The sequence below is a fragment of the Diabrotica undecimpunctata genome, chromosome 2, assembly GCF_040954645.1.
Source record: "Diabrotica undecimpunctata isolate CICGRU chromosome 2, icDiaUnde3, whole genome shotgun sequence".
Lineage (NCBI taxonomy): Eukaryota > Metazoa > Arthropoda > Insecta > Coleoptera > Chrysomelidae > Diabrotica > Diabrotica undecimpunctata.
This window is the reverse complement of record NC_092804.1, coordinates 117,257,930-117,274,383: the sequence shown is the minus strand read 5'-3', so window position 1 is coordinate 117,274,383 and position 16,454 is coordinate 117,257,930. Positions and strand designations below refer to the sequence as shown.

Sequence of the window (16,454 nt, the reverse complement as noted above, 5' to 3'; positions counted from 1 at the left end):
GTTTGATACAAAGTTATCGTAACCAAGTTGGTGACGGGTAGTTTGTTTAGACAGAAGACTCAGTAAACCATGGGTTTAAATTAAATAAAAATAGATTTGAATCTCCTTGTACCCTTGATCTAAAACAAGATTACTTTCAAATACCTCTGGAAGAGACAATCCGCCCAATAACGGCATTCAGCGTACCCATAAAAGGCCGCTTTCAATTTAGAACTACTCCATTTGGCCTGCAGTCCGCTGGAGCAACTTTCCAACGCCTACTGGATAAAGTAATATCTCCCGACATGGAGTTTGCATTCGCCTACTTAGATGATATCGTGGACACTCCAAGAGCATTTAAATCACCTAGAAGTAAACTTTCGAAGACTAAGAGAGGCTAGATTACAGCTAAACTTTGAAAAATACACATTTTGCCAGCCAGCCAGAACTCAGATACTTGGGACACGTTGTTGGGACAGAAGGAATAAAAACCGATCCGGAGAAAACCAGCGCTATTACCGAAGTTAAAGCACCGAAAAATGTGCTTCATCTCCGCTGTTTTCTAGGAATAACTTCATGGTACCGCCGATTCATAGAAATCTATTCAACGATATGAGGACCACTAAACATGCTTCTGAAAAGAGAATAAAATGGAAATGGACCGGTAAACAGGAACAAGCTTTTAAAGAGCTTAAATAGAAACTTACATCAGCCCCACTGTTAGCATGCCCATATTTCTCAAAATCATTTTACCTGCAAACAGATGCGTTAAACTGTGGACTTGGTGTTGCATTAACGCAGAAGTATGACGGACAAGATAAAGTGATCGCATATGCCAGTCGAACTCTCACACCGGCCGAGACAAAATACTCCACAATCGAAAAGGAATGCCTGTGGATCGTATACGAAATAAGACAAATGAGGCCTTAGATAGAAAGATGCAATTTTAAGGTTATCTCAGACTACCAGTCCTTGAATTGACTGACAAACTCTAGTTGGTCTGTGTCGTTTTAACTGACAAGAACCACGTGTTCAAGTCGAGCAAAGAAACATGTTGCTCTTTAAGTATTAAAATCTTTATTCATTGTCATCGACCTAGGGTCGCATTAGAATTTAACGTTTTAAACATGTAAAACTATATATTGATGTCACCCCTACTATTTTAGTGTTAGCTTCAAGTACAAAAAGAAGGCACTGAGGATGATCTGAACTAGATCGAAAACGTGACGTTATGCACCTGTAAATTTTGGACGACACTTTTAAAAGGATTTAAATTAAATGTTTTATACCAAGATACAAATTTGAAGTGTTTTACTTCTGTATAAGTTTTTAAACTATGGTATACAGCCAACTATTGGGATTTTCCCAATAATTTTTATTTTTAAATAAGTAATTAGCTATAGACTGCGATATCGATAATTTACAGACCCGAGAAACATTCATTATAATGCCCGGATTAACAGAAGACGCTATACTCGGAGTAGAATTTCTTAAGAAAAATTCTATCGAACTTAAGTTCGATCGAGATATGAATAGACAACATACGCAGCTTCTAGAAGAAACTTATAACGCTTTGAAGGATACTACTCAAAATACGGATCTAGAAGTATTCCTAAGAAAAAAATTAAGGAAATTCGAGAAAGTAACAGGACCACCAACTTAATAAAACACGAAATAAAGTTGAAGAATAGATGCGACCCCGTCAAGCAGCCGTATACACGGCACAATCCCGCAATGTTACAAAACATCAACCAAGAAGTGGACAAGATGTTGAAGGTAGGAATTGTCGAACCCTTCACAAGTGGCTGGAGTTCACCGATTGTACTAGTTAAAAAAAAACTTCTTCTTGATGTGCCTATCCGTTACGAATGTTGGCGATCATCATGGCAATCTTTATCTTATCTGCTGCAGCGCGGAAAAGCTGCACAGATGTTGTATTGAACCAGATTCTGAGGTTCTTTAACCAAGATGTTCTTCTTCTTCCTGGACCTCGTTTTCCAAATATTTTTCCTTTGGAAATTTGAAAAAATATTTGGAAAAAAAACAGCTCGTACAAATTTTGTATCGACTTTCGAAACTTCTTTGATCAAAAATTTTGAGTTGTCAGATCAATACTCCAAAATGCTTCCGACCAAAAAGGTTATATTCAAAAGAATTTTAAGACATAGCTATATAAGTGTTTAATATTATAGAAAATATCGGCGAAAATACAAACGGTGATTAGAAAAGTGTACGATATATTGGGATGTGTTTTCAAAATAGTAATAAAATAAACTGAGAGTATCTTAATTGTAACATTGATATTAAGGCGCAATATAATATAGTTACCATTTTTAGGAAACCAAAAGATGATGAACTACTAGGTAGATCGTCAGGATCAGAAATTTGGCGTTTGGCAAGAGGAGAAATTCAAGAAACTGCTTCGTCGGACTATATCTGGCAAATAAACTCAGAAGATATTATCGACGACACAGTAACTATTAGATACTCACCTTCCATAAATAAATATGAATATATTTCAGGAAGCAAGTTATTGAACTCGCTTAACGATTGGAGCTCTGGAACATTTAAACACGAAAGTGTGTTTAGGAAAGAAGAAAATGATTGGAAAATGGTGTACATAGCTAGAATAGGTAAGTGTTTGCAGTAGATGATATGTTTGTAGTACATTAACACAAAAATACGATGACAAAATCTCTATATGCTCTATATGTTTATCCCTATGTGGAGTTGGCTTCCCTAATCAGATTTACCCATAAGTTTCTATCTTAGATCATACCAATATCAATCCCTTTTCCCGATATATCCTGTCTAAGCGTCTCCCTAGGCCTTCTTTGATTTTTCTCTTCTACGCCTTCCAAGAACCTGAAAAATCAGCGATTATTTGTATTGGGTAATTAGCGTCTCGGCTTTGAACATGCTGAATCATACTAACTTATTCTATCTAATTACATCAATTGGGGCCACTCATAGCCTTCCCCTAATATACTCATTATTAATTTTATCCATTTTGTCACTCCAATCATCCATCTAATTATTCTCGGTTCCGCCGCATGCATTCGTTGTTTCTGTTTCTTTTTAATTGTCCTATATTCAGTTTCGTATATTACAGCTAGCCTTATGGCACTTTCATAGAATTTGCCTTAGCCTTTCATTGAAATATTTCTGTCACACAACACAATACTCGCCTCTTCCATCTTACCTTAACTCTACTGCATTTCCATATAGTTTGTCATTACTTTGTCTTTAGATGAATAAAAAATTAAACCTTTTTTCTCCAGATCTTGTCTCCAGTGCTCCAGTTTTTGTTCTAAATCCCTTTCAGTATTTTATCACTACATCCCTGTTACCCTGTAGTTTCATTATCTCTGTTATCTGTAACACTGATAAGAATAAATTAGGAGTAAGCACTGACCTCTGATGCAATCCTACTGTTATGCTAGCCCTTGCTACGCCCCTGGTGGGGCATACTGTTTGATTCTGTTTAATCGAGATCTACAGCTTTTCTGACTTTAAGAGAATTCCACAGAATTCCAGAAACATTTCGAAGAATGAGACGACTAAATATAAGGGCAATTAGATTTTAGGAGTTACTCGAATAAATATATTTGTACCGTTAAATAAATAAACGTTACAAATTCGTCATATGTTTATGTTAGTGTTAGAGGACTTTAAATAAATTAAAATAAACATTACACTACTTTCACATAAAATCTATCAGACTTTCCTACACATATTCTGACACCAGTTGTTAGTTCTTCATACATGTCTCCCAAAATCTCCACGTACTCGCAGGGAAGTCATTTCTTATTAAGCTCTTACCCTAGAATCTCTCAGGGAACTCTATATTCTTTCTCAAGATCAATGAATATCATATGAGCGATTGTTTCGGTATTCCTGTATTTTTACGTTAGCTGCCTTATAATCTGCTTGCATAAATTCAAACTCATTTTCTGATATTTCGGTTTCTTCACATCTTCAGCACGTCTCTCAATTACTCTCTCCTATATTTTCATGATGTGACTAAAGAGTTTTATGGCCCTTTAGTTTCTGCATTGATTTAAATTGTCTTTGTTTTTGTAAACAGGTACCAGTATTATACTGCTTCTCCGTTCGTCTGGTATTTCATAAAAATCCTTTAAAAACGAGCCGTACATGCAGGCTACTAGGAATGTGAATTAATTAAATCATTCCGTGTTGAATATTTTCTATACAGTTGCTTAGGTGCTGAAATAGAAATCATTTACAAGTTTAAGTGTGCCTTGATTATGTTTTCACTATTCAAACAAAATCCTGAAATGTACTATATAAAATAAACGGGTAAATTAAAGATGAATACAATTTTACAATGAGCCAAATAAGCTGATTGCATATCGCAGATAAGCTTAAGATAAGAAGCATATCGAAGATGATATCAACCAGGAATGCCATGTTTTTTTTCCTTAAGAAAGTATATACACATAAGTACAGATTATTTCTCTCAGACAAATGCACAGCGATATCCCTAAAACGAAATAGACGGATAATTAATAGAAGAACACGTCGAAGGAAAATACAAGGACACTCGCTTCTCGTCTAGGGGTCCGTCAAGACATTTATTTTAACAGACAAACAATACTGGACCACGGATAAGGTATTGTTACATATAGGATAAACAAAGGGTACAAGTCTAACCCTATACACGCTCATGAAAATTTGCATGAACGAGTCCAGATTTATAAAAGCCATGGTTGGACAAAAGTAGATATAAAGCTAAGATTTGAATACATCAGGAATTTAATGATTTCATTTAATTAAAACGTATTAACTGGGAAAGAGAATGTTTTAATATAATAAAGGATTGCGTATCCATCGATTGATCTTAGAGACCCTTGCAGCGTTTCTACATATAAACAGGGGATGTGGCACTCTGGGAGTGACCGAGGAGGAGAAATATAGCTTTCTTATCGTCTATGCACGAAGCGATAATTAATTTAATTTATTTTATTTTATTGTATTTTATTTCATTTTATTTCATTTCATTTTCTTTTATTTTATTTTATTTTATTTTATTTTATTTTTTTATTTTGTATTATTTTATTAAGAGACACGCATAGAACCGCGTTTACTAATCTACATGGTGTGTAGTGGAGCGATCTGTCGTTTCATCGCATTTCGGTCGTTAAATTGCATTTCTGCCATTTTTTCTTTTTTCATATTTCTGCGCAATCTTCCGCACCGATCAATTCATTAAATCTGTAGCCCGTGATAAGAAAGCTATGCTTCGAATAATTGATGTTAAGATGCATTAAGAAAAGCTAATAAAAATGCAAAGTACAATCACATTCCTAAATGATAATAGAGTAGCTTAGTCGATAGAGTTAATTTTTTAGGCCGTTTAAGATAAATTTTTTTTTCTTTTTAGTTTTTGATTGATTTGAATTTATGATTAACTGTTTAGCTGATATATTTTTCGATTGTAGATGGTCAAGAACAAGGCATTGTTTCCTGGAAATTTGATTTAAAGAACACTAAGAAAAATTTGGATGCAGTAGATGTACAATTTGGACATAAAACATTTGAAAAAGGAGTAGTCAGTGTTCGAATATGTGCTGCTGATACATGTATAATGTTACCCCAGGGTAAGTTAGGCAGATATAAATACTAATAAATATGAGTCGATAATACTAGTATATGGGAACTGAGTCAATACTTACAATCTTAAGTAGTTCTTTTTTAATTAATGATGGTAAATTTTGGGCTACTGGTTTCTACTCATTGTAAATGTAATTTTGATGAACTTTGCTTCACTACAATTGTTGCAATTTTGAAACCGTTCAAATAATTCGTCCACACGTCTAGTTTTAACAGTTGCTTCAATAATTATCAGTTTTTAGTGTTATATCTCTCCCTTTCTCTCTCTCTTTCTCTCTCTCTCTTTCTCTCTCTCTCTTTCTCTCCCTCTCTCTCTCTCTCTCTTTTTCTCGTTTCTGACTCCCTCTCGTCTCTTTCTCTGGTATCTCGCCTTCTCCCTCTCTCTTTCCCCCCTTTGCTGCGTTTCTATTTTGGGATATTCTGCTTTTTGATATTTTTACTGTGGGGTTTATTGACTAAACTTTTATACGAGGTTTCTCTTTTTAATTTTGCTGTTAATCGGTATTATAGAGCGCTACCAATAAAACCTTCCGATACAAATGTAATCTCAATCTTTTGTTGACATAAATCGAGATTTTCATTGCGATACAAGTCGTGTAGATACAGTGAATTTTTTAAATTAGCAAGTCGGTCGAAAAATGGATCTTTGCCGAGACCATTTTCAAGCAATAATTTTTTACAATTTTCGTAGAGGATCATTCCAACAGCAATGTCTTACTGAAATGGTTTCTGTGTTTATGAATGAACCATCACATCAGTTAACTATTTCCCGCTGGTATTGCGAATTTCAGCGTGGTCGCTCCAGTCTCAGCAACGAATCCAGGCCTGGTCCACCCAAAACAGCAGTCGTACAGCAAAATATTAATGCGGTTCGTCAGCTAATTAAAGATGACCGTCGTGTAACATACCGGGAAATGGAGGTATCTTTGAGCATTTCAAAGACCTCTATCTAAAAGCTCCTACATGAAGAACTGGGTGTTACAAAGTTGATTTCCCGTTGGATCCCTCATTTGCTCAAAGAAGAGCAAAAAGCGGTTTGCGTCAATTGGTGTCGGTTCAACAAAAAAAAAGCTCAAAAAACGTTTATAGTATTGTTAGTGGCGGTGAATCTTGGATTTACTCCTATGAACCAGAAAATATTATAAAAACTATCGATAGCATCTACCAAAACAACAAAATGGAAGTCAGAATAGATGGAGAACTTACAGAACCGATAGAAATAGGCAGCGGAATAAGACAAGGGGATTCATTGAGCCCCATTTCTTCAATTTGATCATGGATGAAATCATCAAAATCGTTAACAAAGGAAGAGGATACAGAATGGGAAACAAAGAAATCAAAATACTCTGTTACACAGACGACGCAATATTGATAGCCCAAGATGAAGCTAGTCTGCAAAGACTGGTCCACAGATTTAACATAAGAGCAAAAGAATTTAATATGACAATCTCATCTCAGAAAACTAAAACAATAGGTAATCAGCAAAGAACCAACTAGATGTAAAATAGAAATTGATGGCATCAGTATTGAACAAGTAATGGAAATGACATACCTTGGAATTACACTGTTCAGTTATGGAGACCTGGACAAAGAAGTGGGCGATCAAGTACAAAAAGCAAATAGACTGGCAGGATGCCTTAATAACACTGCATCGCTGTCCCGGAAGTATTATGACACAATTGTAAAATTTCGAAAAATGACTTTGTTGTATTGGAGGCATGAAAACCTCTGTCATGGCAAATTTCAGAAGTAGAAAATGCAGTTTTGATCCCTCCAATACAATATGCATTTTTGAAAATTTTTCAGTTGTGTCAATATACTTCACGAACAGCGATATGGCGAAACAGACACATTAACACTGAGATGAAGTCAAGAATTTATAAAGCCAGTGTAAGACCTATAATGACTTATGCCTCAGAAACAAGAGCCGGCACAGCCACAATGAAAGGCTAATGGAAACGGCAGAGGTGAGAGTACTGAGAAGAATTACAGAAAATACACTAAGAAATCGAACAAGAAGTAAAGACATTAGAAGAAAATGTAACGTACAGTGTATAAATCAATGAACACAGAATAGAAAAAAAGAATGAAATAACCACATAAGCAGAACGAAGGAGACCCGTGTCATCAAAATAGCAAGAGATAAGGCACCAATCGGCAGAAGAATTATCGGACGACCGCGCAAAAATGGAGTGACAACCTTCCATATATGTAGGTATTAATCCTCCAATGAAAAAGCATAATTGCTTATTAGTGGGAAGAAGAAGAACCGGAAATAAACGCCAATCCGCCGTGTGGGTGTTTCACGATGAGGAAAAACCAACAGAAGTGATCCGTTCTCGAAGTGTTTCAAAGAAAATGGTCTCAAATTTTATGTCAAAATCTGGTGATGTAGCAACAATTGCTTTAGAAGATCGGAGAACGGTAACTTCTGTTGATATATAACTGTTTGTTTACCAGAAGTTATTGCGAAACTCAGACAAAGCAATACACAACGACGAATAATCCTACCTCAGGATATTGTAAGTGCTCACACTGCCCAAAAGACAATAGAGATTTTGGAGCTTCAAAACATTGAATTGTTAAACCATTCACCGTATAGCCCCGACCTAAGTCCCAAGGACTTCTTCACATTCCTAAAGATCAAGAATTAAATGTGGGCAGCGATTCCAGTCGCCAGAAGAAGCCATCGATGCCTTTAAACAACGATTTTGCAGGTGTCAACTGAAGACTGGCGTCCTTTTTCGAAGTTGCTTAAATAACGAAATTGACGATGACCGCAAACTCTTGGCATTTAAAATTTTTTTTGATAATTCAAAAACAATCCAAAATGACTAAAAATTATAAATAAACTAAAGGTAAATACACCGAAATAAACTTTCTTATTTTTTTTTTGCGAAAACAAAAAAATAAGAAAGAAAAAAATCTTTAGTTAAAGAAAAGATTGCGAGGTAAAAATTTATCACATGATATATATTTTTAGATAAGACTTACAAAGAAATACTTTTGACCCAACTAAATAACCGTATACAAAGTATTTCATTTTTTGGCCATCAGTATATTATAATCACCTACATCAGTATGTATATTTAAAGTTTTGTATAATCTTTGATAATAGAAATATGGAGATCATTTTTTTACGAAAATCTTGAGAAAAGATAAAGTTATCTCGCAATATAAATAAGATGTCGCGTTTGTTTTAAAAAATACAGCTTTATTTTTCCACCCCGTACATGGGTACAACGTTGACATTTCTCAGAAAACATTGGTTCAGTTATTACTATTACAGTTAGAAATAGAATAGTTCAGTAGAAAAATAGCTTCGAACTTATAGCATATTTAATCGGTGCGTTAATTTTGGAGAGTAGTGTATAAATAAATGAAAATGTTTTATTTTATATCTTTTTTAGGACACACATCAATCAGCACCGTAGATTTTAAAGGTGCGCATGAATTGACCGTCACTGCTACATTATCTGGAGGATCTTGGCAACATGCTCAGTTATTTAGACAACCACTTGATAGTAAAGAATTTAGCTTCAGTATTATATTTAAGTTCAAGTGAAAATACTTTCTGAGGCCGATTTAGTTGTAGTTTACCGCACTTTTAGTTTCAGCACTGATTGCCGTAAATTAAATTTTTTATTTTATTAAGCGCAATTTTGAAAAATAGCTCACGACATGTTATATATAAGTAAACTGTTTTTAGCTCTAAGACAGACGGTAATTTTCTTATTCTTTGAAAACATATGTATATATATATATATATATATATATATATATATATATATATATATATATATATATATATATATGTTATTTAATGTTAGTCATCTTCGTAACTATTCGTAGCATTCCAGAAGAGATTATGTGAAACCAAATCTATTTGTAAGCCTTGTGCTTTACAGCCTGCAAAAAGGAAGTTTTACATTTTTAGACCACGAAAGTCTGAATATTTTTAGGCAATTTAATATTTCAAGTCTTTTTACCCTATGACCGCCGATATGCAATTAAGATATGGTCTCAAGTGGGTCTCAAACAGTTGGTCGTTAATATTTAATTCCGATCGCTTGAAAAGTAAAAATATTTAATTTCCTGTATTTTATGTTTAGAGTAATAATATTGGATTTTACTGTATTAAAGGCAAATAAAATGAATATAATATGTATAGACAGGGCGTGTTAAAAGAAATGGGTCGGAACATTTCGAATACTCGAAATTATCTGTCGACATCAAATGTTCATCAAGGTCTCTATAAGTCTCTATTTTGCGTAGAGTGAAAAATACTTGCCAAGTTGCTGGTATGTCCAAATTTGAATAAACTACATCCAAGACTTTACTTTCTGCCGACACTGTATTAAATATAACCTTGAAACAGATTGGCACTAAATCACTTCTGAGTTTTTAGCAAAACAGTAGGCTTAAACACGTGTACTCCAGTAATTAATACCAAAGCTATTGAGAATATGCAGTCTAGTAATTAGACCAAAGGTACTTTCTTGTTTAACTAAAACACACCACAAAGTCCGAATTTAATTCCCGAAACACGTTTTTGTTACTTCTTTTTAGCAAACGATTTGCCCTATTCCTGTCTGATATTTCACTATCAGAGTCGTCACTATCTGAATTGTCTATCCGAATAATTAGAGGCCGGACCTCATCTATAACTCGCTCGGTTTGAAAAGACTGAACGATTATGTCATCTGTATGTCTAATACAATTTTGCCATTGTTCTACCTTCATTTGTTCTAGCGATTCTTTCCATAAACTAAGAACGTTAGCGTCATCTGTTGTTTTGGATGCATGTTTATTATAAAAATTTTTGGCTATACCCCAAACTAACTCAATTGCATTATAGTGGCAATGGTAGGACGAAAGTCGAAGAACATCATGGCCATATTTAAGAGCCATTTGGTCAGTAACAAATTTCTTTTGAATTTTGTGCTCATCGCACCTTTGAAGTAAATCGACTTTTAAAAATATGTCACTGTGATAATTTTTTTTTTCTATCAAGCTCAACTTTATTTCTTCTTTTGTCCAGCTGCTTGAAGGAAATCTCTCTTCTACTCTTGAGTGGTAGGATACATTATCCAACACTATTATGGATGGTCGCTCCAATTTTCTTCACAAATATTTGCATCCATATTTCCATAATAAACACCTGTATTCTTTGTGGACGAAAAAATTAAACTAGCGTCAGGAATAAAACTCATCATGTCCAGCATGAAGTATAATGTAGCGTTTACCATTACCGGAACGACTAGAAGAATAATATTTCGTGGTGCCATCTTGTCAGGATGATTTTGACATATTTCCTTTAGCCAAGTTTCATGTAAAAATACAACTTGCCTCGGACTATCAGACGTTTTATTGTTCATGTATTTTCTTAAAAAATTCCACCGTTTTGAAACAACATTAGAGAGTTCACACAATACTTGTCTATTATTTGTCTTTTATATCGAAAACCTAAATGTTTCAACACTCTCCACAAACTTGTTAAACTAATATCACACAGTTCCTTGTCTTTTATTTTTTTTTAACACAGCACTGATTGTTACATGTTCTTTGGCTTTATACATATATATAATATTTTTAATTGCAAGTTTAATTGACTGGTGCAAATCTAAAGTTTTTGGATGCCGACGATTTCTCTTGCTTACTTTATTTATTTCATCCTCACTCATGTTATTAAATCTTCGGAATGTCCTCTCTGAGATACCGCAAGCATCGCATGTGCGTTTGTTAACTGTTATAACAGATGTCAATGGACCCATATTATTTTTTTCCAAATTAAAATAACTTTCGACTTTCAGAACTAAACGCCGTTCTTCTGGAGATAACACACTACGTTTCGACTGTATTTTATTTTCTTCTAAATTACTCATTTTACTTTGAAGTACCGCTTCATTACACTACTATAAAAAAAAATAGGTACTTATATACAACTACTACATCCTAAAAAGGACCAGGGTTGTACAACAGACGAAACAATCGAACACAAATTATTTAACAGCCAATGCTAAACAAACATAAACAGTGCATTGATTGTGGTTGAAAAACAGGTTGCATGTTTGAAATAAGATTTTTGCTGATTATGTTTGTAACCCACGACCATCAATTAATTTTTAATGATAAACACAAGTGTAATATGATGACAAATTTGAATTTGATCTACTTTGTCGATAACAGTGTCGTTAACAGAAAGATATTTTTAAATAGCATGAATCATTTTTCAATGATTGTGTGGATTTAGGAAATACATTACTAAACAAGTTTTTAAAGTGTGTATAAAGGAGATTACAATTTTCATGATACATGGTACTCCTTATTTTTCAAATATGTTCTTATAAAGGCATAACTTTGATTATTATATAACTATGATTATAAAAAATTAACATTTAATAAAATAATACTTAAATAAATATTCCTTACTCGTACTATTGCAATAGGATATTAAAATCAATAAACGATAACTTGTTGAGCAGTGCTGATTGAACAGGACATTAAAATGTTATTCATAAAGGTAGTATAAAATATATCGCCGCTTTTCTGGTCCGCTAGTAATAAAGTTACCAGCATTTAATTGCAAACGGTCTTCTTAGGTGAAAAATACTTTATTTACTATGTTTAATCTCAATTTTATTTTAAAATACATTTAAAGATAGGATTGCCGAAGCGAAAATCGAAACGTCAAAATAATTGTTTTTTTTTAACTGAAACTGAAATTGTGGTTAATTTCAACAAAAGACTTTCACGCGATCACATCATAACGTGAAAGTTTTGTGTAGAATAAACATGGAGTATTAATGGTAATATTTTATATTGTGCTTTTTTCTTATTATACGGTTATTTTGCTTTTAAAAAAGCGTGAAGTTTGAAAAAATTACCTACCTTGCAGTTTTTCCGAAACCTCAATGCAAAATAAATCATCTCTATGTTTCAACTAAGTTTTAATATTGCAACTAAGAAAATGATGGCGTAATTAGTTGTAGTAGTTTAAAATGTTTATTGTTACATTTCCGATCTAAATTGATGATGGCCTCAAAGCAGTCTTTTTTTACCACTAATCTGTACGTCCTATTCTTCAAACATTCTATTACACTGAGAGTTAAATTGTTTTATAGTATTTACCTCTCACATTGTGGTGACTACAGTAAAAAGCAATTCTTACATCCTAATAGTAAGTATAACCTCTTAACGTAACAGCATATATGATTTTTTCCACCAATGGGATTCTTAAAATAGCTGATATAGACCAGTGGTTTAATCTTCTTTACAAAATTTCTTTGCATTCTTCATAATTTTAGATGATAATATAACATTGATGTTCTTTAAGTGCCGTCCGTTTTCGCATGCTATCATCAAAGCTATTCGTACTTTTAAGACCGAGTAACACTGATAGAGAATACCTATCTGTCTTATAAGCATCTTCCAGGCAATTTTCATTTTCAATTTCTGATTTTTATTTCTTTAAAACTGTTATTATAGTGAACAAGAGTAATTAAATGGTTAGCGTATCCAGATTAGTTGGTTATTTATGCACATATCAGTGACAAAACCTCAGGAAACAGAAAACATCGAGAAAAGAAATCCGAGAAAGCTGGCAGTCGTAAGGTGGCTAAAAGTTTTCTGAAGAGACATTGACGATATCGGCAACGGAATAGAGTCTGTAGAAGTCTTTATTTGTTGTATGTTCGATTTTTACCACTGTTTCAAACTAATCCCATATAGAATATCTCAGAAACAACTTTTGGTTGTAAAAATCGGTTGTTCTGTTCCCAAAGAGTCCTTGAACTCAATCTGCGTTCTCTCTCTTTTCAAACATTAATAAAACAACAGAAAATTATTAAATAAGTGTATTGCCTTGACTTTATGCTGTTGAGTAAGGCTCAGTTGTTCTTTTATGAAATATATAATTGTTAAACTATTTTTAACCATAAACTGCCATGTCCTTCTTTTATAACTATTTTATATTTTTTAATTCCTATTTAGCAATAATTTAAATAAATGTGAATATGAATATATTGTATGTTAAAAGGTTATTTTAATTAAATAAAAAAAATATTCTTTGGTTATTTGTTTTATTTATATTCATGATAAATTTTAGTTATAAAGAGGAAAATAAATAAATATTCACTGTCATCAGAGAAAGTCCTTTGCATAGTGTGCGCCCTAAAAATATTTTCTGAAGAGTTTAAATTTTTGGCTTGTGACTTTCAACCCATAAACGCCAAACTATTAATCTTTTAAACAAGTATGACTTAAAGATTCTGAAACTGTCCTTTTGTGGCATGTCTAAGTTAAATATTATGTTTATATGGGGTTAAGCCACAATTGATTGTAATGAAAATTATACATTTTTAAATAACGTTTGACTGGAAATCATTTAAAAGAAAAACAATATTTTTAAAAAATACGGGAAAACATAACCAACAAGTTTTTAGTAGGTTCTTTTTCAAAATTGATGGTTGACTTACTTGACCTTGATCTTGTTGGCAATAGCCTTCTTGTGATTGAAAAGAAGATCCGAAGGTGGTGTTTTTACACTCGAAATATCAAATTCTGACTGTTTTGTGTGTTTTATTATATTCTTTGTGTGTATAATGTGTGTTTAGTATTTAACAGGTTGACTGCCAGGCGGTCGTATACGACCGACAGTTCAATAAGTGCTGCATGCCACGGCAGTCCTATACTACCGATTTGATACGGTCTGTGATATAGTTAATGTTTTGCTAGAGATCGTGTAGAGAAGCGAAATTATTGCAGTATTCGACCATTGTGGCATGCAGTCATCGTATATACATATCAGTTTTCATTTTGGCTGGATAGGGGAGACTAAAATGATATCGAAATTTTGACATATCTTTATTTCGAGTAAAAAATATTCATTACAAACTGAAATACATACAAAAGTTAAGTAAGAACACAAAAGAAATTAAAAATTATCGGTTATTTGTTATATCGGTGTGTGTTGAAACAATCTAAACAAAGGTGTGGTTGACCTTCACAAGTGTCACAGTAAGTTACTACTTTTTTGACCTGATTTTTTGTTATGTTTCCCCGAATCTTCTCTTTATAACAACCTTTACAGTATTTCTTTATTCTATCATATGGTCCTTCTTTTTTCACCAAAGTATGAGTTTGCATCGATCTCCTTGTAGTTCGTATTTGTTGTTGTTCCCTTTCGGAATCATTCTGTGACTCAATGTTGTCTTCATAACTAAAGAGCGACTTTATTACATGCTCTCTAAATTCAGTTATTTTCATCTTTTTATCGGCTAGTTGGTTGAAAATAATGTGAGAATTTACGAGGGATATACCAAGAAGAAATTCTACAGCGAACTTCCTGTACCATTTAAGTGACTTTCGTAGAGGTGAATTATAACTTGCCATCTGGTCTGACTCGTCAATTGAGGACTTTGCCTCATTGTATTCCCATTGCAGCCTGAGGTTTATGAACAACACCACTTCGTCGCTGAATTGCTCGAGTTTCGGTAGTATGTTTAGTAGATAGTAATAAGACATCTCTTTTATCCTTCCACCTTAAAACGCAGATGCCTCTCTCGTTTTCCAACCCAAACGTTTCCCCTTTGTTCAATTTTTTATTTATTACTTATTTTGGGTATCCACGACGATTTGCTCTTAGCGTCCCAATATAGTGAGTTTCCTTGTCAAATAAAATGTTAGCTAACTTTATGCTTGTATAGTAGTTATCGGCTACTATCGTACGTCCCGAATTCAAAAGGTTTTCTGATAGGTTAATCACTACATTTGTTGGTACAGAAGCGTTACCTTCATTTTTCTCCTTACCTGCATGAATCCTTATATTCCACGTTTAGCCATTGTCACTACAAAGCTTAACTCCATACTTATGCGTCTTTTGCGGTATGTACTGTTTCATTACTAGCCGACCTTGGAAAGGAATAACAGACTCATCAATACAGAATATACGCCCTGGTGTATAAACTGCTTGAAAGTTTTTAATAAGTTTATCTAGCAATGGTTTGACTTTGTGCAGGCGGTCACCATCTGGACACGAGGTATTATCGGATAAGTGCCACATTCTTAGAAGGAGCTGAAATCGGTTTCTAGGCATAATTTTCGGAACCATACAATTTTTGTAGAAATTGTCAGTGCTCCAGTATTTGTCACTAGAAGGCAGCCTCACAAGTCTCATATAACCTACAAGGCCAATAAATTGTATCAATTCTTTTCTGATGGTTGGAACCCATCGATGTAGTCTAGATTCGTTACTGATATCATCAGTATCGCACAAAATCTGGGTGGCATACAAGTTAGTTTGATTAACCATCTGATCTATAATTTCATCGTCTACGAAAATTCGAAAACAATTATAGAGGGACAATTTTTTTATAAGAGCTGCAGCGTAATTTGCCTGTAATCCAGCTTCCGCAGAATAGTTGAAAATTTTGTGATTGCCAATAGGTTTTTTCCATGAGAGTTGTTCGTATCCATCAGCAGAATTTTCCTGGCTTTGGTGATCTTCATTTTGCTCAAATGATAATATGTTTTGTTGGTTTTGTTGATCGATTGTAACTTGAAAAAAGTCATCTAATTCTTCCGAGGAAATAGCGCTGTTCAATTCCAAAGGCTGTAGTTGGACAATATTTTTTGAATTTTCACCCAAAGAGTGTATTTCTTTGTGAATGTTATCCGGGCTGGAAAGTGACTTAGAACAGCATGGCTCATTACCAATTTCCCTTTTTTTAACAAGAGTGTTTAGCTTTCTACGTTTATTTTTCAAATTTATTTCTTCTTCCGCTTCTGACCCATCGGAGCTATATAGAATTTCTTCATCGCTGGACGGTAAGAATAGAGGG

At 33.7% G+C, this 16,454-nt stretch overlaps 1 protein-coding gene across 1 annotated transcript in view; it reads left to right on the top strand.

The window, feature by feature from the left end:
* Positions 1-13,684, top strand: part of Pngl (N-glycanase Pngl) — a 124,022-nt gene extending 110,338 nt beyond the window's left edge. The window contains exons 9-11 of the mRNA XM_072523342.1: positions 2,317-2,612; positions 5,442-5,600; positions 9,024-13,684. Of these exons, the coding sequence (XP_072379443.1) occupies positions 2,317-2,612; positions 5,442-5,600; positions 9,024-9,178 (610 nt within the window). The 3' untranslated portion in view covers positions 9,179-13,684. The remainder of the gene's footprint in view (positions 1-2,316; positions 2,613-5,441; positions 5,601-9,023) is intronic.
* The last annotated feature ends 2,770 nt before the right edge of the window (positions 13,685-16,454 follow it).